Source organism: Artemia sp. Qi Xiang Cuo, chromosome 4 (assembly GCF_049724085.1).
Source record: "Artemia sp. Qi Xiang Cuo chromosome 4, ASM4972408v1, whole genome shotgun sequence".
Taxonomy (NCBI): Eukaryota; Metazoa; Arthropoda; class Branchiopoda; order Anostraca; family Artemiidae; genus Artemia; species Artemia sp. Qi Xiang Cuo.
The window spans coordinates 87,519,097-87,544,019 of NC_142797.1; the positions used below are offsets into that span (position 1 = coordinate 87,519,097).

General features: G+C 35.4%; 1 protein-coding gene across 1 annotated transcript in view; it reads right to left on the reverse strand.

Moving 5' to 3' along the window:
- Positions 1 to 16,762, reverse strand: part of LOC148953586 (uncharacterized) — a 148,584-nt gene extending 131,822 nt beyond the window's left edge. Inside the window, exon 1 of the mRNA XM_089087748.1 lies at positions 16,728 to 16,762. Coding sequence (XP_088943874.1) covers positions 16,728 to 16,757 — 30 coding nt within the window. The 5' untranslated portion in view covers positions 16,758 to 16,762. The remainder of the gene's footprint in view (positions 1 to 16,727) is intronic.
- Between the last annotated feature and the right edge of the window lie 8,161 nt (positions 16,763 to 24,923).

Consider the following 24,923-nt stretch of genomic DNA (forward strand, 5'->3'; position numbering starts at 1 on the left):
CCCCGGTCCTAAGGTTTATTGTGTAGAAGCCCATAACAAAGATGTAAAGCAAGCGTGTAAAGGGGTGCCTACACATTTTGTAAAAGAAAATTTCAACATGAGTGTCTACAGAACCTGTGTAGATAGTTGTCTAGTGCCAAGAGCACAAGTGCTAGCAATTCGATCTCTGCAGTATAAAAATTATACTCTTAGACTTGAAAAGAGTGCCATGTCGTGTATATCTGACAAGGTTTTTGTGCTCGAGGATGGTGTAAAAGTACTCCCCCACGAGCACTATCGAATTTCAGACCGGGTTGAAAGGGTAGACTATCGCAACCACCTCGGTCTGGATAAAATAACCTAATCTAACCTGATAAATTAGCTTAAATGCTCAAACCTAACCTAACCTGATAAATTAACTTAAATGTTCAAATAGTACAACCCAACCTAACCTAACCTGATAAATTAACTTAAATGCTCAAACCTAACCTAACCTGCTACAGCAACGGCTATTGTATATTGTTTCCACCGGCCTTTGACCCCGGGGGTAGGGGGGTCCTGCCCTTGGTCAGCCTTCAATCTGCAGCTCTTTCCCGTGGCCGGCCTTCGGCCCGTGGCTCCCGAGGGTGGAGGCCCTTAGGGGGAGGAGGGTATCCTTTAAATTCATAGTGTTCAACTGTGCTATTGTTCGTGTTTTTTTTATGTCAATAAGTGAAAAATATTATTGTTGTACAAATAGTGCTATTCGTGCTGTTGTACAAAAATGTGTGTACTATTCTTGTTGTATAAATAGTGTTGTTCTTGCTGTACAAAAAAAGTTTTTGTCAATAAATGAAAAATGTTGTTGTTGTTCTTGTTAATAGTGTACGCTGTTCTTGCTGTACAAAAAAAGTGTTGATGTCAATAAATGAAAAATGTAGTTAATAAATATTGTTGTTCTTGTTGAACAGAAAAGTATTTTTGTTAATAAATGCCGTTGTTGTTCTTGTTGAACAAATAGTGCTATTATTGCTGTACAGAAAAAAAATGTGTTTTTGTTAATAAATGCTATTGTTCTTGTTGGACAAATAGTGTGTGCTATTCATGTTATACAAGTGTTGATGTTAATAAATGAATGAAATATTGTTTTTGTTGTTCTTGTTAACGTATATAGATCTATGGGAAAATTATTATTTATTCATTGAACAAGTATGGTTTACAGTTAGATGAAGTCCGACTGTTGTCAACAGCAGCAGTATGTATGAATTTAAAACACCATTCAGATCGTTCTGTGTGGCCCATCAATGTCTGGGAAAATGACACTTTTAGCTAAAATAATTAAAAATTGTTATAAAATGTTTTTGGAAAAACCGAAGAAAATTTATTATTGCTATAGTATTTGGCAGGAATCCTAAAATCAAATAAAAGCTATTGGCACATCAATTCCAATACAATTCATACGGGGACTTGATGTTTTCCATAGTATTGAACCAAACTCATGGCTGATTATTGATGATTTGGCTAAATCAATTGAAAAGTTCTCACAGGAAATGCTAAAACTGTTTACCGTTCGCTCTAATCATGAACACATTTCCATAACCCTAATTCTACACAATCTGTTACATCAGAGTGAATGTATGAGAACCCTTGCTTTGAATTGTACCATCTATATTGTCTACCGAGTTGTTCGTGATTCTAGCTCGCTAATAGCTCTCAATAAGCAAATATATCCAGATGCTCCAAAATTTCTGCTGTCAGCGTACACTCAGGCGACAAATGAGCCCTACGGATACATTGTGCTAGATCTTAATCAGAATGCACCCGAGGATCTACGTGTAGTCACAGATATTTTGGACAAAGAAATTACTGTATACCTTCCGGTGAACAGTAGAAAAAGCTATTAGTTGCCATCATGACACTGAAGAAACTACACGAAGAACGGCATTTATTTTCCGTTTTAGGCACTTCAAAACCTCCATTCAGGAAGGTCATACTCAAACAAGGTTTTGACAATGATTTCATTAATCTAGTATCTAAAATTTGTTTAAATTTAAATGAGGGCAATGTACACCTGTCAGAAGATGTTAGACAACAGACAAAGCAACATCGTTTCACTGTACGTGCCTTGGCTTGCAAAAACAAAAGAAAAATTTTTAAAAGAAAACGTCTCCTTCAAGCGGTCGGTAGCTTTTTTACACTTTTACTGCCAATAATTGCAGGACTTGTATACAGTTCTCTCTAAATGGCTAAACCCTATAAATTGACGCCATTTGAACTTGTCCTCTCGCCCGTGGAACATTTTGAAGACAATCTAAGCAAATTCAATAATGATAAAATATTGCCGATGATAAAAAGCTAGTTTTACTTCATGATGCATTGCGACGTTTGGAAAAACATAGACCTTATCGTGAGAGACCCGCCACCATCACAGATCCCACTAAAGAGGAAACATCTCCTCAAGATTCAGCAGTGCAATCAAAGGAGAAGGAATTGAATTCCCTAGTGACATCAATTGGAAACCTATTGCCAGTGACCTATCGAGAACAGAGTATTAGAATATCTCATGTTGAAAACTGGTGGTGATGGTGATCGAGTTCAGGTCGATAGCACAGGGAAACGAATTATAATTCAGGGAAAAAGTTATAATCTAGTTGATTTAATTTGTGATATGGTTACAAATCGTAAAGGAATTTCATCATTTGACAATAATCTTTACACCTTTCTAAATGCATCAAACTTCCCCAAAAGTCTTATTGGCAATAAACAAATTCTAAAGAAACTAAGAGAATATAGTCCTCCAACAATACCAACACCATTTAAAAAAGAAGAATATTTAGTATTGGAAAATACTAGCAGCAGCAATGATTTTATAACATCGGTGGCTGCTAGACAAAAGCGAAGACGCATTGATTCACCCTCCAGTGGGCAAAAAGAGAGTGGACATTACACTACGTGTTCGCATTCAAAATGGATGAAGTTTTAAAACATGTCTATGAAAATATTCTTATAGCGGGAAATCTAAGTTCCCCCACAACGCTTTCTAAAGTTGCCTCTGACATAGATAGCAGCACAAAAAAAAGCAAAAGATTATCTAGAAAAGGAACCGAGTTACACACTGCATCGGAATCGCAGGCTTCGTGGAAAACAATATCGACAAACTAAAGCCTTTTTCCCTCTGCATATAATGCAAACGTATCTTTTAACTATAGACGCGATTCAACGGCGTCACAATACACCATACAAATATATTCTAGTGGCAATCAGTGTCTTTAGTCGCTAGGCCTATGCCATTCCATTGCGATCAAAGAGAGGTGTTGAAGTTGCTCAGGCTTTAGAAAGTATTCTTGAACAGGATTGCTATAGAAAAATTCAATCGGATCGCGGTAGCGAATTTGTTAATCCTCATATGCAAAAGGTTCTATTAAAATATAAAACAAAACTCTATCATAGTCACAGTCAGCCTATCATAGTAGTCATAGTCATAGTCAGCCTGCATTGGCTGAACGATTGATAAGAAGGATTCATCTATTAATTTCAAGATATTGCACGCTGAAAAATACTGTTGCTTTTATTCATGATTTAGATAAAATTATGCAAATATACAATCAACGACCACATCGACCCCTGTCCAATGTTGGCCCTCGGGAAGCTCATTGCAGTGAAAATACATTTGATGCTTTTCTAAAGCAATATTCCAGTGAAAAAGAAAAAAATTTTGAAGAAGAAATTCAATGTTGGTGATACTGTTCGAATTAATAGAACCACCAATATTTTTGAAAAAGGGAATTATTTATGGAGCACGGACACTTGTATATTTCTCTACACTTCATTTGTTGAAACATCCCGGAATGGCAATAGCAATGTTCCCCTCCTACGAGTTCTTGAAAGAAAAACCAATCAAGAGCATATTCACCATTACAATATAAAGCATCTTCAGTATATCCCCGTAAACACTTCCTATTTGGAACTCTCTCAGTTAACACTAAGAACTGAATTAGGTGATCCCCTAGCAATAACAAAAGGTTTGGCTGAGATTACATGCCATTTTCGACCCATTCAACAACAAGATGTCTAATAGAAAAGTGGTATTCATTTGTCCCGATATTGACTGCTATGCTAATACTCTTGGCCCAAGACAATTCGGCAATGGAGTGGACTATTACAAAGGTCACTCGTCGGTATCTGGCTACGGTCTTGGCAGTTGGTTTGCTAAGCTGTTTCGCTCTAAACCTACACATCTACCCCTGGCTAGAAAATATATTGTAACGGCTGCGACAGATTTTGCATCCTCTACGCTATACGATTGGGGCTCTGGCAAGGATTTTAAAAAAAGTGCTTCGTAAAATCTTAGGTCCAGTGCGCGAACCCTTGGTGAAAAATTGAAATCTCATCCAAATAGAAAAGGTTAAAAAAGATCGAGAAACAGTGCACCACTCGTCAGTCTCTACTCAGGTCAGAAACGAAAGACATCCCCCCTGTCAAAAAAAAGAAGGAAAAAAACGATACCTAGAGTAAACAGAAATAGAAGCCCCAGGAAGAGAATTGTTAGATAGAAACTAGATTTCTTTTCCTAAGATGTCATATCTACCGCATCAGGATTCCCAACCTTCAGTCACTTCATCTTTAAATCTATTCAATGCAGAAAATGTTGATGTGAGTGTAAAACATGGATACTATGAACAATTTTATCCACAACAACCCCTTTCCAATAATATCCACTTTCAAATTAATTCCAATGATGACTACTTTATGGACATTTCTTCAACAATTATAGATTTGCAAATAAAAGTCCGGAAATCCGATAATACATTGCCAATTCTTGCTGATGGAATATCCTATGAAAATTGTATATTACATAATTTATTTCGTCAAATCAGTGTCTACATAAATGGCACGTTGGTGAGTAGAAGCAACAATCTTTCGAATTAAACAAGCTCCATGCAATTCTTGCTGATGACACCCAAGTCATGTAAGGAATTGAGAGGCTCCTCCAATGGATATGAATATATTACTAATACTGATAGTACAGATGCACTTAAAATGCTTAAACTAGTGAATCACATCTAGTTAGAAAAATATATCAGGAGACATTTAATATACCCCAATGGCTACCACCCAATATTAAAGTGGATATAAAATTAACGCTTGCTCCAACCAATTTCATTTTACGAAAATAACTTGCTGGCAATCCTGATGTAACTCTCTCCCTCACTTCGGCAATACTACATGTACGCAAACAACAGGTTTTGAGTTCTGTTGCTTTGGCAGTGGAAAAACTGAGAGCCAGTGAAAATAATATTAAACTACTTGCTCCTCATAAAATCACCAATCAACGTCATCTTGCCACAGGCTCACGTACCTTCGCCGACTTATCCTTTATCAATGGCGGAATTCCGTCAAAATTAGCCTTGGCATTTGTAAAAGGCGCAAGTGCAATAGGATCGTGGACTGGATGCCCACATAAATTTGAAATGTTGGGGCATTCATCTCTTGTCTGCAAAGTAAATGGAATCCCATTCTACAATCTATCTTTTGATAAATCCTATAGGGCATTGTATATGTTGACCATGAAAACCCTAGATCATGATTCACAACTATTTGAAAATGGTATAACTTAAGACATGTTTACTAAAACACATGGTATCATTGTATTGGATTTGTCTGGCACCCAGGATATGAGTATAGTACGAACGGGGATTGTGCGTTTAGAGTGTACATTTTCCGACCCATTACCAGAGAGTATTGCACTAATATCACTAAATCAATTTGAAACCTATTGGGAAATCCCTCTCGAAGGCAGTGTTCTACTAGACCTTGCACCATGAACACGATTCAAATAATCAATGTATTTAATATGGACCCCTACATGTCCAAATACAGATCTTATTGTCTGCCCTCGGACTTTCTAAGAGAAATTCAAAGTGCCAACAATACCCTAATCATTGTTAATAGCAGTCCGTCGACTGTGAATACTGGTCATTGTTTGTGTATCTTTCAAACTATGAACAAGATTGAATTTTTTGATCTTCTCGGCCCACCCTATACATTCTACACACCCCACATCAGCAACTATATTGTTATCATTGGAAAAACTATTATTCAAAATCGGAAGAGAGTGCAGGATCTGACGACTAAAAGTTGTGGCTTCCATGCGCTACTATATTTTGTGTTCAGATGTCATGGGTATACTTACAAGCAGTTTCTCAACATTTATGTAGACAATTCACGTCTTAATGACTTTATGTTGGAAAATATCCTCTCATATCTGTATAATGTTGATTTTAGTTTCCTACGAGTAAAGTGCTTAAAAATGTTTGTGTGTTTGTTTATTAATAAATGAAAAATGTATACAATAATGTCTTTATTCTTCACTTTAGATTTCTTCTTCTTCGGTGTATAGGCAACTGTGGTGAACCACAAATGCTGTTAAATCATTTGAATTCACTGTATATTGATCTTGATTGGCTGCAAAGTCAGGGTCACATTTTCTACAGTATAATGTAACTTCACTCTTGTTATATCTGTTTATATAGTCAATGATACTATTTGCATTCATATTGTAAAATTCACGTGTTTCAATCTATCTATTTGAAGCAATATCATATACAGTGTTTTCAAATGGTGAATCACATTCGGTAACTGCCAAATAAAAATCACTAGGTTTATAGTCATAATAGGCAGTGTTGTCACAACGATGGAGTAGAAACCGAATTGTCTTGTTACCCCAACAGTTGAATTTTATACTAGATTCTCCCTCCCAAAATAATTTAAATCCACGATTATACCAATCTCGTAGAAATAAACTAAAGTTACGTTTGGGATTCTTTCCAATCATAACGGGGTACGTATTCTCCCACTGATCACATTTGTCATAGTGAAAATTGGAGCATAGATGTCCTCTAGGTTGAGAGTCACAAATCACTTCAAGACATGAATTACATCCTTTAATTTGTACTGCATATCCTCTATGTAATTTACAAGGATGGCATAATTTGCACTTTTCATTATAGTCATCAATAATTGTACAATTCTCACATGATGACCAACTGCCAAGAGTTTACATACATAGTGGACATGTATAGAACATTTTTTGGTTTCCGATGTCAACTCTCTCGCAGCTAAAAAGAAACTGATCTTCGTTTGATAAATTCAGAGGGGAATGGCGGAAGAGTAACTCTGTGACGCTACCTCTTTCGAAGGGGGAGCCATCTACATTGAATGTATGGCAATATTTTCAAAAGTATATCCACGATATTATTCTGCTTTGTTCCAACTAATATATCAATAAATTGAGTATAAGCATTTGAGTCACATCGTAAAAGTTTCATAAAATAGTCCAATGGGAGAGAATCAGTTTTTATTATATTGTCAAGTGTTCCCTGTGAGAATATCCTCCGTTGAAATGATAACTCGAGAAAATTATCATCCAGAATCAAATGTTTTTCCATAATCACAAGATTCGATCTAATTCTCTTTTTCTCAAATTTATTCATTTTTCAATCCTATCACTCTCACTGCTGACTCTAGACTAACCATGAATCGTTAGTCTAACATTCTAACAAAAAGAAAGGGACATTTTTGATTTCGAAACAATTTTATTGTATAATAACAACAATAATATTACACATGTACAATTAGCGATATAGCTTATTGTCCTCAATATGCTTCAATATTGCACTTAAAGCACTTTGAAGTCTATTCACATGTGCTATATCAACTTTTGCAGCGAAGCATAATTGATCCTCCATTTTAAATTTGCTCAAAGATATCACATATATTGCACATACTTCATCCCTTACCAGACAAAGCCGTGATCCTCTCGTTATTTCCACCGCAATGTTTGGGGCTCTTGTATCATTGCTACCAACTCCACTATCAACTTCTAATAGTGTAAACATTCCACTCATTATTACAAATATATCCTAATGAGTAAAGTCAAACTGTTCTCACTCCTTGAATTCTATTCTCACACTAATAACAGCTATAGCAAAAATCCTTCCTTATATCAGTTGCATCACTTCCCGATAGCGGATCAATATATTTCGAAACATCCCCTGATTGGCCTAGAAAGAGACACGTGATCCTGTTACCGTTATCGAATCAATACATTGCCCCGTTAGTATTCAGTGCGCATGTGCAAACTTTATCCCAGAGTCAATACACTTAGAAACACCCCCTGATTGACCTTGAAAAAGGTGTCATTGACCCGTTAGTGGATCAATAAACCATGAATAAATTTTGTCCTGTTCGTATGTAATAACCCATTTCTACTTACCTCAAAATATTATTTAGATCTATTTAGGGGGAAAAGGTGCAAGGGAGGGGAACTGGTAGTCCTCCCATGACTTTTGACTCTTAAAATGGGAACTATAACTTTCAATTTCCAGTCAAATGAGCCCCCTTCAAAGTTTACATGTCCACCGCTTCCATAAAAAAACATTTTATGTTAACAACGGGCAACTAGCATAACTTATGGCCCTTTCTCCGGGGCAATGGGAGTAGCCAACCCCAGAGAAATTGTTCATTTTGTCTTTGGGCTGTTTAAAACAAAATGGACATCTCAAAGTTTTGATCGGCGGAATTTGGGGGAAAGCGTGTAAGGGAGAAGGTCTGGTTCCAATCACGTTTAACTCTTAAAACGGAACTCAATTTCTAATCAAATGAGCCTTTTCCAAAATTTATTCGACCAACCTTCCATAAAAACCATATATTCCCAGGGGCATAATTTACAACCCTTGCCCCTTGGCTCCGGGGGTATTTGTCAAAATTGGAGGCATTGTTATGTGATCTTTGAAATATTTTGAACAAAATAGCCATCTCAGGATTTCAGATTGGATGCATCTAGAGAAAAGAAGATGGGGGGGGGGTATTTTTGCTCAATGATCACGTTTTACTCTTAAAGAAGGAACTACAATTTTGATTTCCAAACAAATGAGCCTTCTCCAAAGCTCATACGAGCGCCCTTTCCATAAAAACCTTATATGCCTCCGGGCATAACTTGAAATCCTTAAACCCGTGCCCAGGATGATTGTGTCAACCCCATAGGCATTGTTATATGATCTTAGGACTGTTTTAAACAACGTGGATATCTCAAAATTTTGATCGGATGCATTTGGGGGAAAGTTTGTAAAGGAGGGGGTCTGGTTCCAAACATTTTGACTCTTTTGCACACTTTCGACTCTTTGTTTCTTGTCCGCAACATTTTTTTCATGTTTCATGGGAATCGGTATTTTACATTTAAATCATAGGTGTTCTCAGTTTCCTTTGAATAAGTTTTTATTCAAAGGATTGAAGAAGAGAAAAAAGGGCTAGCGTCAGAGGAAAAAAACAACAACTTCTTACACTACAAAACTGTAAAGGTAAGGTTTCCAAATTATGTAAAACTCAATGGAAACCTCAGTATGTCCAGAATCAAGTTTTTTGTCTACTTAGTGCAAAGACGAGGAAAATACTAACTCGGATCTAAAACAACCCAAGTCCTATCTCGTTGAAAAAACAGGTCAGGGCTATGAAGTGTTTCTAGACAAATGCCTGCGCAGCCCTGATTTGGAAAAAGCGTTATTTACCCCTATTAAATAAAAACAATTTTTTCTACTGAAAATAAGAGGGGACATTAAAACTTATAAGGAACAAAAATTATTCCATTTATGATGAACATAGCCCCTTTTTCGACCTACGCCCTTTACGTTAAAGTCTAAAAGCTTTTTAAAAATACTTCTTATTTAAATTCTATGGCCCTTGTGTTTGCGCAATCTTTCTTAAAGAATTTTCACAACATGTCAAACTCCTGCGTAAAAAGCATGGGTTAAGGAAGGGGCAATCCCCCTCATACACGTAATAATTTATGTTCGTTTTAAGTTTTAATGCTGCTTCTTATTTTCAGTTGGCAATTTTGTTATTCAATTTCTGACCGTTTCAAATAAAGCCAGAAAATCCTGCTCCCTTCCTGGCAAATTTGCCAGAAATCCTCTTCTGGCAAAAAATATAAAACTCCATATTTTTGTAGATAGGAACTTAAAACTTCCAGAGTAGGATTCTATGATATACTGAGTCTGGTGGTGTGATTTTCATTAAGACTCCTTGGCTTTTTGAGAGTGGTTTCCCTTCTTCGAAAATTAAGCAAATTTTTTTTTCAGGCTCTTATCTTTTGACAGTTTGACAGTTAATAAATTTGTTATAATTACAATCATTATAAAAATGTAATTTTTTAAACGTATCTTCTGTTATTACTGTCCGGCTTTTTTGAATTTTGGTTACCATTGGACAACTTTTGATTTTTGTTCCAATGAGCCCTCTCCCGATATTCTAGGACCATGGGTTCCACTTGATCACCAATGTGAAAAAAAACGTATTCGTGTACTTTGTTTGGCCAAAAATAGTTATAAAACTCCAATCTTTGTAGATAGAAGCTTAAATCCTCAAGAGTAGAGTTAGATGATATGCTAAATCTGATGGTGTGATTTTCATTAAGATTCCTTGACTTTTTGAGGGTGATTCCCCCTTCTTGAAAGACCCAACAAATTTTCTGAGGCTCTTGGCTTTTGACGAGTAAGACTATATTTAATGAATTTGGTATTATTGCAATCAGCATAAAAAGCTGAATTTTCATACGTATCTTCTGATGTCAAGATTCCGTTTTTTTTTATTTTGGTTACTATTGAGCCTAGTCACTCCATACTTGCAGTCTGTTACCACGAACTGTTTGACTGTGAGCAAAACAAGAGAATTCCTAATTTGGGGCAAAAATATATATCGGAGTCATCTCGGTACAAAAAAGATAACCGTTGACCGTGCAAAAAACACATTAATTATTGATTCAACGGGGAAGTGACCTAGGCTTAAGTTTCAGGCAAAATCACCCTGGTCCTGTCTCAGTTTAAGCACAAAATAAGTCCTACCTGACTCAAGTGCAAAAGCGATTGGAGTTCCAAACTATGAAATTTGGTAACTTGAGGCTATAACAAAGCAAGTTTGAGGCCTGATTAGTGCAAAAACGAGCCAAAGCTTGATTTAAAGCCCAGACGAGATATGATCTAATTTAAAGATTTAATTGTAAAAATTATATCTTTAATTGTTTGTAGTGATTTTTGTTCGTTTTAAGCTTGATTTGATATACAGTTTCAGTTTTGCTCATTTAAGATTCATTTAATCATATATTTTAGTTCCTGTTGTATGTTTGTTTGCTTTGATGCTTATTTAATTTCTGTCCTTTTTTGGTTTTATTTATTCTTTAAAAGTAGTTTCTGGTCAAATTGTTCTAGGAATTACTTAGGAAAGTCTAATATGGCCTTTACTTTTCTTTGAAAAATTTCTTTATCCGGAAATTTTTTTTTAATTAATTTCTGTTCGTTTTTGATTGCCAAAATTTCTAAGTTTTTCACCACTCGCCATTCTAAAATGAAATCTGTTTATCAACTTCAAAGTTTCATCAAATTATCAAAACTAATATCAAAGTATCAGAGTAACCCTCGCCCTGGGGACTGGGGTATTCCAACCCCAGAAGCATAGTTATTTGGCCTTTGGACTATTTTGAACAAAATGGTTATCTAAAAGTTTTGACCGGATCCATTTGGGAAAAAGTGAGATGAAAAAGCTGGTTGCTCTTTGATTACTTTTGACTCTTAAATAAGAAACTAGAACTTTCAATTTTTAATCAACTGAGCCCCCTCAGAAGTCAATACGATCATCCCTTCCACAAAAACCTTATATGTTGGCAATAGAACTTGTATAAGTTAGAGCACTTGACCCATGGGTTGTGAATACTTTCTAAGACCCCACTGGCTATACATGACGTACGAAGCTTAGCGAAGAAAGGAAATAATAATTGAAAAATAAAACCCAAAAAGGGTCAGAAAAAGAGGATTTTGTCAGCCAGGGGTAAAATATGAAAATCGAAAAACAAGCAAATATTTCGACAAGGACCTCCGCCAAGTCGTCCTCAGTGCTAAACAAAAAAAAACAACAAAAAAAAACGTGTCTGTTCGGATCTTGTGCAGTAAACTCTAAAAGGTTAGATTCTTGTTGTTGTTTTTTTTTTTTTTTTTTTTTTTAAAGCAAATATTTCGACAAGGACCCAAGAAAAAAAAAAACAAGATTCTAACCTTTTAGAGTTTACTGCACAAGATCCGAACAGACACGTTTTTTTTACCACTGAGGCCGACTTGGCGGAGGTCCTTGTCAAAATATTTGCTTATTTTCGTTTTCATATTTTACCACTGGCTCACAAAATCCTCGTTTTCTCACCCTTTTTTGGTTTTATTTTTCATTTATTATTTCTTTTCCTCTCTTAGCTTCATACGCCCTGGGTTGTGGCAGATTTGTCAAATCCTTGCTTGAAAGTTAAAAAAAGGGGGTAATGGGAAGAGGATGGCTACCCTCTGACCACTTTCGACTCTTAAAACTTTCACTTTTATTAGAACTTTTGATTTCCAATCGAATAAGTGACCTCTGAAGTAATTAAGACCACCCCAGAAAAAGATAACCTTGACTGTACACAAAACCGATCAATTATTGATTTATTGATTCAACGGGGAAGTGAGCTACGCTTAAATTTCAGGCAAAACCACCCTGTTCCTGTCTCAGTTTAAGCACAAGATAACTCTTACCTGACTCACCTGCAAAAGCGAGTGAGTTCCACACTATAGAATTTGGTAACATGAGGCTATAAAAAGTCAAGTTTGAGTCCTAATTAGTGCAAAAGCGAGCCAAAGCCTGATTTAAAGCACAGACAAGATAAGATCTAATTTAAAGATCTAATTATAAAAATTATATCTTTAATTGTATGTAGCGTAGTGACTGTTTGTAGTAATTTTTTTTTGTTTTAAGCTTGATTCGTATATTCAATTTAAGTTTTACTCATTTAAGATTTATTTATTCATTTATTTTAGTTCCTGTTGTATGTTTGTTTCCTGTGATGTTTATTTAATTTCTGCCCTTTTTTGGTTTTATTTATCCTTTAAAAGTAATTTCTGGTCGTTTTGAGTCCGAATTATTCTATGAATTTATTTTTTCTGATTTCATGTTTAATATGGCCTTTACGGTTCTTTGGAAAACTTCTTTATAAGAGAAGTTTTTATTTAATTAATTTCTGTTCGGTTTTGATTGCCAAAATTTCAGGTTTTTCAATATTTGCCATTTTAAATTGAAATCTTTTTATCGACTTCAAAGTTTCATCAAATTATGAAAACTAGTATCAAAGTAACAAAGTATAAGAGTAACCCTTGCCCTCGGGACTGCGCTATTCCAACCCCTGAAGCATAGTTATTTGGCCTTTGGTCTGTTTTAAACAAGATCGTTATCTAAAAGTTTTGACGGGATCTATTTGGAAAAAAGAAAGTTGGAGGGGGGCTGGTTGCCCTTTGATCACTTTTGACTCTTAAAAAAGAAACTAGAACTTTCAATTTCCAATTGAATGAGCCCCCTCCAAAGTTAATACGACCATCCCTTCCACAAAAACTTTATATGTTGGCAAGAGAACTTGCATAAGCTAGACCACTTCCGCCATGAGCTGTGATGGATCTGTCAACCCCTTGGCTAAAATTTAGAAAAAAGTGGGTAATTTGGAGGGGGCTGGTTACCCTCCGACCACTTTCGACTCTTAAAAATTTCACTTTCACTAGAACTTTGGATTTCCAATCGAATAAGCAACCTCCGAAGTAATTAAGACTACCCCCCATCAAAACATTATATCTTAACAATGGCCAACTAGAATAACTTATTGCCCTTATCCCGAAAAGAGGGGGGTTATCAAACCCGAAACTATATTTTTTGACATTTTGACTATTTATAACAAAATGGCTATTTCAAAATTTTGATCTGAAGCACTTGGGAAAAGTTTGTAAGGGAGGATGTCTGTTTCCTATCCCTTTTGACTCTTGAAAGCGAACTAGAACTTACAATTTCCAATCAAATGAGCCCCCTCCAAAGCTTATACGACCACTCCTTCCATAAAAATCTTACATGTTAATAACAAGCAACTATCATGGCTTACATCCCTTACCCGAGGGCTTTGGGGGTTTTGTCAACCTTGGAGGCTTAGTTATTTGACCTCTGGATTATTTTGAACAAAATGTTTATCTTAAAATTTAAATTTCATTCGTTTTGGTGAAAAAGGGTGGGAGAGGGGCTAGTTCCTCTCCAGTTACTTTTGACTCGTGAGAAGGGCACTAAAACCTCTTATTTCCATTTTTTAGATGCAGAATCAAACAAACCTTCTTTTTTTTAAAAAAAACCTCATATTTCATCAATGGGAAACTTGCATAAGCGACATCCCTTGTCCCGGGGGCTGTTGGGGGTTTGTCAACCCCTAAGCTATACTTTTTTTTATTTCTGGACATTTTTGAACAAAATGGACATCTCAAAATTTGGATCAGATACATTTGGGGAAAGAAGCTTGTGAGAGATGGGAGGGGCTGGTTAATTTCAGATTGCTTTTGACTCTTAAAAATTAAACTAAAACGTTCAATGTCCAATCAAATGAACCTCCTCCAAAGTTTATGCAACAGCCCCTTCCATAAAACCTTATATTTTAACCATAGGCAGCTAGCATATCTTATAGCAATTGCCCAAGGGGCTGAGGGTAGTCAACCCTGAAGGCATAGTTTATATAAATTTGGACAATTTTGAGCCAAATGGCTCCCTCAAAATATTGATTAGATCCATTTGGAGGGAAAGGGTGCAAGGGAGGGGAACTGTCCAATCACTTTTGACTCTTAAAATGGGAACTATAACTTTCAATTTCCAGTCAAATGAGCCTCCTTCACAGTGTACACGACCACCGCTTCTATTAAGACCTTGTGTGTTAACTATTGGCAACTACTATAACTTATGGCCCTTGCCCCGGAGCAATGGGGGTAGCCAACCCCAGAGACATAGCTTATTTTGGCTTTGGACGGTTTAGAACAAAATGGCTATCTCAAAATTTTGATCTGTAGCATTTGGGGGAAAGCGTGTAAGGGAGGAGGTCTGGTTCCAGTCACTTTTGACTCTTATTAATTAAAAAAACTTTTTCAGCAAATTAAGTTTTTCAAAGAAAAGTAAAGAACTCCACTAAACCAAAAATGAGCAAAAATAAAATCAAATAATCTACCAAGCGTGAAACTACCACAAATCAGCATCGATAAATAAATGAAACACAAAGCGAACAGAAATTACAATAAATAACCGGGTCAAACTCAAAACGAGCAGAAATTAACATGAGTAGGGCTCAAAACGCCTATGTCTTCCCAAGGCCAGAACATAATTTGCAGTTTACTGAAAAAATAAAAATGATTTTGCTTTTATAACTTTAATAAATTAAATAATATTAACATTTTGATTACTAAATATCAGTATATATATATATATATATATATATATATATATATATATATATATATATATATATATATATATATATATATATATATACTATCACTATACTATCACTTTTGACGCTTAAAATGGGAACTATAACTTTCAATTTCCAAGCAAATGAGCCCCCTTCAAAGTTTACACGACCACCGCTTCCATAAAAACCTTGTATGTTAACAATTGTCAACTAACATAACTTATGGCCCTTGCCCCGGAGCACTGGGGGTAGCCAACCCCAGAGACATAGCTTATTTTGCCCTTGGACGGTTTAGAACAAAATGGCTATTTCAAAATTTTGATCGGTAGCATTTGGGGGAAAGCGTGTAAGGGAAGAGGTCTGGTTCCAGTCACTTTTGACTCTTATTAATTAAAAAAACTTTTTCAACAAATTGAAAAAATTTTTCCAACAAAAAATTTTTCAACAAAAAACTTTTTTAAGTTTTTCAAAAGTAAAGAACTCCACTAAACCTAAAATGCGCAAAAATAAAATCAAATAATCTACCAAGCGTGAAACTACCACAAATCAGCATCGATAAATAAATGAAACACAAAGCGAACAGAAATTACAATAAATAACCGGGTCAAACTCAAAACGAGCAGAAATTAACATGAGTAGGGCTCAAAACGCCTATGTATTCCCAAGGCCAGAACATAATTTGCAGTTTACTGAAAAATATAAATGTTTTTGCTTTTATAACTTTAATAAATTAAATAATATTAACATTTTGATTACTAAATATCAGTATATGCATATTAAACTGAAAATGCACATTCATTTGTATTTTTTTCAGTGAAGTGCAAACTTCGGATTTTCAATCGAATGAGCCCACTCTGAAGTTTATAACACCATCCCTTTCGTATGAAATGTCTCTGGGGAAAAAAGATTGAAGCTTTATGGTCTTTAATATACACAATGCAATAGCTTTGCCTCTGAAAACGGGTGCTGGGCATGGTTAATATGCTTAGCTTAATTCATCCTGATAGTTGAGGAATGCAAGTTATATCTTCTCTTTTTTTTGCTGATTCCAAATAAGTAAAATTTTTGACTTAAAGTTTAAACAGTCTGGAAATATCCAGACTTCAGCATATTTCTACAACGTGATAAACATTTTCATCCTCCCGGCTAATGTTTAGTAGGTGAACTCCCACTTCAACTGGCGGTAGAAAATTTTCCAGAGATAAATAAAATGAAATCTGGAGCATTTTATATTCTGTCAAAGAGGGAGCAGCAAACTAATAAGGAGAATCTGCTTAAGTTAAGGAATAAAAGACGCGAGACCATTGATACAATATCCAGCAACCAGATTACGAATACTGACAGTAAAATTTAAAAAAGAATCAACTAAAAGAGAAAATCAAAAAGATACACCATTCCTAATTCATGTAATCAGTCTGTAATCACATACAATTTTACTTACGGCAACTAAAATTAATATTAGAAAGATCATCTCAATGCAACCTCTCAAATGCGACTGAAAAATCTCTTAGAATGATGCTTAAATTTTCGCAATTTAATGCAAATGCTTCAAAGTTTTTTTTTTAGTTTTGTCTTTCTTTTTGCAGAGCATGTTTGTTTAAAAAAAAGATGAGTCATTGTAATTAGTATATTCCATTTAAGTCATAAGTGTTTCCAGTTTCCTTTGAATAAGCTACCATTCAAAGAAATGAAGAACAAGAAATAAATGGCTAGCGTCAGAGGAAAAAAACAATGGCTTCTTACACAATCATTTACACTCTAGTGTTCTCGATAATCATGTTAGTAGCAGATTTAGTAAAGGGCGATGTGTCTATCATGTTTCATCATTATTATAGCAGCTGCTTCATATAAAACAGATGGTAGGGCAAATAATTTGGAACATTAATTCCACGGAAAATTTTTTAAAAGTACAAATAAATATCGCAAGTGCATTTACGACGCACAAAACTGTAAAGGCAAGGTTCTCAAATTTTGTATACCTCAATGGAAACATGGAAATGTGCAGAGTGAAGTTTTTTGTCTACTTAATGCAAAGACGAGGAAAATACTAAATTGGATCTAAAACAACCTAAGTCCTTTCTCGTTGAAAAAACAAGCCCGGCCAGAGCTATGAACTGACTCAAGAAAAAAGCCTGCGCAGACCTGATTAGGCTAAGAAGCGTTTTTTACCGCTATTAAATAAACAAAACAAGGTTCTTGTAACTGAAAGTAAGGGCAACATTAAAATGTAAAACAAACAGAAATCATTCCATATGTAAAAGGGACGGTCCCATCTTCAATGCTTTGCTCTTTACGCTAAAGTTTTTTATTGTTTAAAAAATAGAGTTGTGAGAAAGAGTAAAACTTCAGCGTATTGAGGAGGGGACAGCTCCTTTCGTAAACAGAATAATTTCTGTTCGTTTTAAGTTTTAATGTCGCTCCGTACTTTTAGTAAAAAAAAGTTTTTTTATATTTAATTTCTGAACGTTTTTAAATTAATAAAGGTTTTGATTTTGGCTCCGCGTACATGAAAAATTAAAACAAAATTTGCATATTAATTTTACTTTTTTTGGTTAAATGGCTTTCTCGAAAGTTGTTTAATTTTGTTTACGATCGTTTTTAATTGGTAATAAATATACGTAACTTACGAATTAACTTAAGTAACGAACTTCTATATTCGTATATTTTTATCACGTTTATTAGAGGGTTTGTCCCCTAGTCAATACCTTGCTCTTTACGCTAAAGTTCAAATTTTGTTCCAATTCTTTAAGATTGGCCCCTTAATCACAAATGCCGTTAATTATAATAATAGTTCTTATGAAGGTACTAAAAAAAGTTTTAGCATAAAGAGCGAGGTATTGACTAGGGGACGAACCCAATCATATACGCAATAATTTCTGTTCGTTTTAAGTTTTGATGTTGCTCCTTACTTTCAGTTGAAAAACTTGTTGTTTTTTTAAAATTTAATTTCTGATTGTTTTTTTAAATAGTGCTGGGAAATCCGGTGGCCCCTTCATAGCAATGTCCATGGGCGCCAAAAGAGGGGGGAAAGGGGGGGGGGGCAGGAGGGGTCCAAGCCCCTTGGAAATTTGGAAGTTTTAAGTAATTATAAGGAAACCAAAAGAAAAAAGGCAGAATAAGGAAAAACCATGGAAAAAATATGTGTTGCCCCATCGTTGACTTCCTGCCAATAGATATTGACCCTAGAACGAAATTGTAAGAACCTAACTGTTGATAACATTAAATCAAAAAATCAGCTATTTATGGCGATGCTAAATATGTATTTATTTATTTGTAATTAGTGCAGTTATTAGTACACAGGAAACTTCGTATAGTTAAAGAAAACACAAGGAAAACAACTTAATAAGGGGCAATTTCAGTAAAAAATTGCCATCAACTTTTGCCTGCATTGCCAGAGCATCCCATGAGCTTATATATGAAGCCACTATAATCAGAAATGTTACCCTTGAACGGAATGCAGATCCTTTTTGTATTTTTCCCCCTGTTTTTTGTTTTTTATCATCATTTATCTATTTTTTCAAGAGTGATTGTATTTTTCTAGTTGTCGCTTTCAAAAAGATTTAATTTGTTACAGTTATGAAGTATAAAGGTGTCAAATATATTGGGTTTTGGTATCAAAACTAGATTGAAAATATGGAATTAAAATTTATTTGATTTTCTTAATCTTAGTTTAATGTTTTACTTTGAACAAACTACTTTGATTATGCGTTACTTCTTATAAATTAAATAAAAAAAACAAGTTTTTTTTAACTGAAAGTAAGGAACAATGTTAAAACTTAAAACGAAAAGAAATTCTTCCGTATATGAAAGGGGCTGCCCCCCCCCTCAACACCTCACTCTTTACGCTAAAGTTTTTATTGTTTAAAAAAATATAGTTTTGAGAAAGTCAAACTTTAGCGTAAAGAGCGAGGCGTTGAGGGGGGGACAGCCCCTTTCATATGTGGAATAACTTCGTTCCTTTCGTTCCGTTTTAACGTCGTTACTTTCTTTCAGTTAAAAAACCTTGTTTTTTTTTAATTTTTGAACGTTTTTGAATTAGTACAGGTTTTGATTTTGGCTTACCGTACATAAATAATTACAACAAAATTTTCATATTAATTTTACTTTTATTTGATTACATGGCTTTCTCGAAATTTGTTTAATTTTATTTACGAACGTTTTTATTAGTAATAAATATACGTACCTTACGAATTAACTTACGTAACGCACTTCTATATTCGTATATTTTTAATAAGTATATTAGGGGGTTAGCCTCCTACTCAATACCTTGCTCTTTAAGGTAAAGTTCGAATTTTGTTCCAATTCTCTAAAAATGAACCCTTAATCACAAAGGCCGTTAATTAGAATAAATAGGTCTTATGAAAGTACTAAAAATATTGGGCTTAAAGAGTGAGGTATTGACTAGCGGTTGAACCCAATCATATAAGTAATATTTTCTATTCGTTTTAATTTTTGATGTTGCTCCTTACTTTCAGTTGAAAATCTTGTTTTTTTATATTTAATTTCTGATCTTTTTTAAAAAATGCTGGGAAATCCGGCGCCTCCTTCATAGCAATGTCCCTCCCCCCTTGAAAACTTTCTTTATTGAAAAATCCTCCCACATAACCCCCCCCCCCCACTACCAGAAAAAATCCCCCCTGAAACCGTCTTTATGCTTCCCAATAACCAATACTATATGTTAACATTGGGTAAAGTTCATAACTTTCAGCCCTCACCCCGGGGACTTCGGGGGATTAAGTCATCCTAAGAGTCATAGTTATCATATTTTTGACCATGCTGAACAAAATGGCTATCTCAAAATTTTGATCGGGTGACTATGGGAAAAAACTGTGCGTGGGAGGAGGCCTAGTTGCCCTCCATATTTTTTTGTCACTTAAAATGGGCACTAGAACTTTTAATTTTCTTTCCAATGAGCCCTCCAGCAATATTCTAGGACCACTGGGTCAATACCATCACCCCTGGAAAAAAAAATAAATAAAAAAAAAATAAACACACATCCGTGATCTTTCTTCTGGCAACAATTACAAAATTTCACATTTTTGTAGATGGGAGTTTGAAACCTCTACAGTAGGGTTTTTGATACGCTGAATCTAATGGTATAGTTTTCATTAAAATTATACGACTTCGAGGGGGACATTTCCCTTTTTTAGAAAATCAGACAAATTTTCTCAGGCTCGTAGCCTTTGATGGGTAAAACTAAACTCAATGAAGCTTATATATTTGGAATCAGCATAATAAGCCAATTCTTTTGGTATATCAATTGATATCAAAATTCTGTTTTTAAGAGTTTCGGTTACTATTGAGCCGGGTCACTCCGTACTTAGAGTTCATTACTACGAACTGTTGGATTACCCATCAAAATCCAAACAGGGATCATTGAAATATTTATCGTTTTTCTGCGTTACCAAAAGTACTGAATTCATATAACTTTACAGTTTCATGAAATGTAATTAAACAAATAGAAAGGGTTTTCAACTGAAGTAAGGAGCAAGTTTAAAACAAATATAAATTACTCTTTATATAAGGGGGATTGCCCCCTTCTCAACACCTTGCTCATTAAACAAAAGTATTTTTAGTGCTTTCAAAAATCTTATCTTTCCAGTTGCAAATTTTCTGAAAAAAAAATTAGGAAAAAAGTCAAATTTCACAGTAAAGAGTAAGATGCTAAGGAGGAGACAGTCCCCTTCATATAAAGAATAATCTGTTCAAATAGGTTTCAAATCTGTTCCTTGCTTTCAGTTGAAAAGATCTTTTTTTATTTAATTTCTGATTGTTTTCCAAATCATTCCCAAGCCTAACCAAGATATAATTTAAGGTACATGTCCGTTAAATCCCTGGTTAATTGCTTTTAAAATTTGTAAATCAATAATTTTACGTTCATTAGTACCGTCCTACGTTTAAATTTTTGATAAAATTTGAATATGCTTAAGAAATTGGCTTAAGAGGAGACCTTAATGCACAAAAAGTGGGTGGTCGATATTGGAACCTCGAAATTAAGACTTTCTTTTTATATTGGCTTAAAAACTAATGCTATAATTGGACCAGGCGACCCAATACACAAAAAGCAACTGACAGAAAATACTGATTCATCCGTAAAAACGACAGAAAAAAAGTATTGAAATACACTTTCGCCCTAACGGCTTAAAAACTAAATCCATAATTTTCTAGGCCAGAGGGACCTGAATGTAAAAAAAAAGTCTCCAATGTGATGGGCCCACAGGAATGAGACCCAATAGAAGGTCAGAAAACTTTTTTTTTTCAAATATGTTTAATAATAATATAATTATGTCCTATGCTCAAGGGAGACTCGATGCACATGAGAAAAACGCCAAAAATTGGTTATCTGATGATTGGGCGTTACAAAAGGGCTAAACTGTTTTTTTTGGAACAGCTTGAAACTTTTTACTCAAGATAACAGCTATTTACTCTAAAGTGAGTACTTTGCAACAAGTCTGAGTATTGCTTCTCAAATTGTTTGCACCCTGCTCCTTACTTTTTTTCTTCTTCTAATGCAGTGTAAACAAGACGAACTAATTGAAGGTAAAGTATCGATATTTTACTGACTAAGCATTTTTCATGGGTGTAACTCGAAATAGTTAACACGGTACCGTCGGTATGGTCTCAGTATATTTAAACTGGTATCTTGTACAGTGCACTGGCCGTCGCGTACAGCGCACTCTTTTTATTTATTGAAATTGTAAGAGCAGAAGAAGTAATTAGTCAGTGACGCAGGGACCGTTATCTTTCAAGGGGTGGCTCACATTCGCTGCAGTTGGTTTGACGGTTGGTACTAGGGTAATTGGGGACGCTGATAACGAATATCGGGGTGCACAAGTTCGCACGCGTGTAGAACATGGTAATTTTAGCCTAAAAATTCAAATTTGGCCTATAACGACGTCATACCGCTCTTGATTTTATTTACACGGTAAAATAAACTGAACATTTTATAAACTTGACATATTCTGAATTCCAAGAGCAAGTACTTTTGCCTAGTGTTTTTAGTTTTCCCCCACAACCTTTATTTTTTTGTTAACCCTTATTTAATTTTGAAAACAAGGTGTTTAAATATACTTTTTCTTAGCTTTTTTTATTTTTTTGAAATTTTTGCTTCTATAAGTATATTTTTTTATGCTTTATTTGCATTCTGCTCGTTATTACGAATCAAACCATGTACCTATTTTTTTTTTTTAATCTTAATCATTTAAAAAATATTTATTTTTTTAAATAACGTCATAGTTTTCAGAAATTGGCCTACAATGACAAAGTTCTTTTCTAATTTTTTTTTTTTTTTTTATCTGTTAAAAAAAATGAAAACGAATCAAACTGCTCATCATTCAAACCATATGAATGTCCTTTACACGTTTTTAATAAAAAAAAAGTCTAGACTTGAATCTGCAAAAATATACAAGCGTTTGAACAAGAAAATCCCCCCCCCCAGAAAAAGAAAATTTTCTGAATAGTGGCGTTTTACGCGAAATCGGAAAAAAAAACAGATGCCTAGTTCTGTGATCACATGCGCGAATTTGGTGTATTTTTTATGCTTTATTTGAATTCTGGTCGTCATTACGAGTCAAACCATGTGCTTTTTTTTCCAAAAAATCTTAATTCTTGAGCAACAATTTATTTTTCTGTAGTATTGGATACAATCTGGCTTACGTAGGCGCATATACAAGCCTCAAGGTGGCAAAGCCGTGTGAACTTATGGTGCAGAGGTGACTAAGGCTGATTTAAGGTACTATTTTTTTTAAATCCCAGCCTAGCAGGGGCCAATGATCCAATCAGTTAGATTGGGTCATGACCACTGATGTAGCAGACGGTAAATGTCATGATCAGCTGAAATTATGGTTTTGACGACTGCATTAGCAGTTTAATATCATAGCAAATAAAAAATCAAATATTTAAAACTGAACATAAAACGGTGGCTCAAATCTCTTTTTCTTCTTCATCTTCGTCTTGAGGCTCGTTCTGATTCACATCGGAAAGTAGGCATTTTTGAGGGTCAGCTCAACACTTGCATGCGCTGTCACAGAAACCTATTTTGAAGCATTTGCAGTGCGAGGCACACTTCGTCTTGTCACAGTTGCAAAAAGTAAGTGATGCTAACCCATGCAGCATCGCAGAAACTAGGTATGGCTTTAGTTCATGATCTTCAATTCTCCAGCCTATATCGGTAGCCTGAGGTAAATCAATACAGGGCTTGTGGCTTAGGATCCAAATCAGTGACTGGAAAATGCACCTTTTCAACTGAAGCAGAAACGAGATATCAGTTGGTGGTAAACGCCGCAAATCCTCCAATCTTGAGTACAAAAGTGCTTGAAGATCATTCAGACTATTGAAGTTAGTCGTACTTCTGCCATACACTGTAACCACACTACAGACGTTGACTACACCATTACTTTGCGCAGATGAAGGCTTCTCTGCAAGGGCTCGAACTTCATCACCTAAAGACCGCAACAAAGTTCTGAAAACTTCGCAGTTCGACAAAAGCGGACCTTTCCAATTCAATACAGAAAGATTGTGGTGTCACATCCACTCAAGCTGTGGACAAGCGGCAACGCGTTGCCAAATGTTATTCCTAATTTTTGTGCTGCCGTATGCATAGGTTTGCAGTGGCACGGATGCTTAACCCAGAGCTGCTTGAGGCCGAGACTAGCAAGATACTGGAAGTAGTATACAGCTAGTAAGACGATATCAATATCGTTGGCTTAAATTATCACAAGTGTGCTCTTTCGTCATGCAGCAATTGCTGTGTGGTATAATACCCGAGTGTCTGCCTCCTCAAGGCAAGACGAGATATCGTCATCAACAGGTCTTCCATGAGGCGTAATGGTAACGCCTCTATGTAGACTCTAGAAACCTCCAGCGAGATGAACCATCAGACAGGTCGGAATTTTGTACTCCCAGACCTCGAAAAGAACTTTCAAGAGTCGATCTTTTGCTGAGCGACTACTGAGAATCCCGTACCAGAGTGTTGCAACTTTGCGGAAGGAAGTGAACGGGCTGGAAATATTTCCTTTAGGAAAGCCTCTTCTTTCTTGACAGCCAGATGATTCTTTGAGGTTGAACGAGTAGTCACTATGGGTTCTATCGTCACTAAGACCGTCATGCCTGTCACCAACCAAATGGATAGACTGAAAAGCTTGGGGTATGCTCCTAAGAATCCCATCGTAAACTCTTATTCCAAAATCTGCTAGCGTCTCATTTTGTTCTTGTCGGTAACATCTTATGACACTCATTATATCAACTATGTAGTCAGATTGAGGAGAGTCTTCAAAAAGCGTATGTAAAATAATTTTTGGCCATGACTGCAAGCCAGACTGTTGCAGAATGTAGTTCAAGGCTGCTGACTTTGCACCAGCACGTAGCTGAGGCTCCCTTCGACTTGATGATAATGCTGCAAGTGAGGCCGGATATGTCTGTAGCTCGTACTTCAGCAGCTCACAGAGGAACGAAGTTTGTGTTGAATTTCTAAGACGCAGAGCTCTTTTAAGCAGCTCAGTTTCCCCAAAATATTTTTTTCGTGGCTCTTTTTTTTGGCAACAGAGTTGAAAGTTTGTACTGTGCCAACTTTTACTTTCTTGGATGTCACGTCGAGATATGAGCTCATGGCCTCGAAGCCAATGTCTTGAAAGTTCAC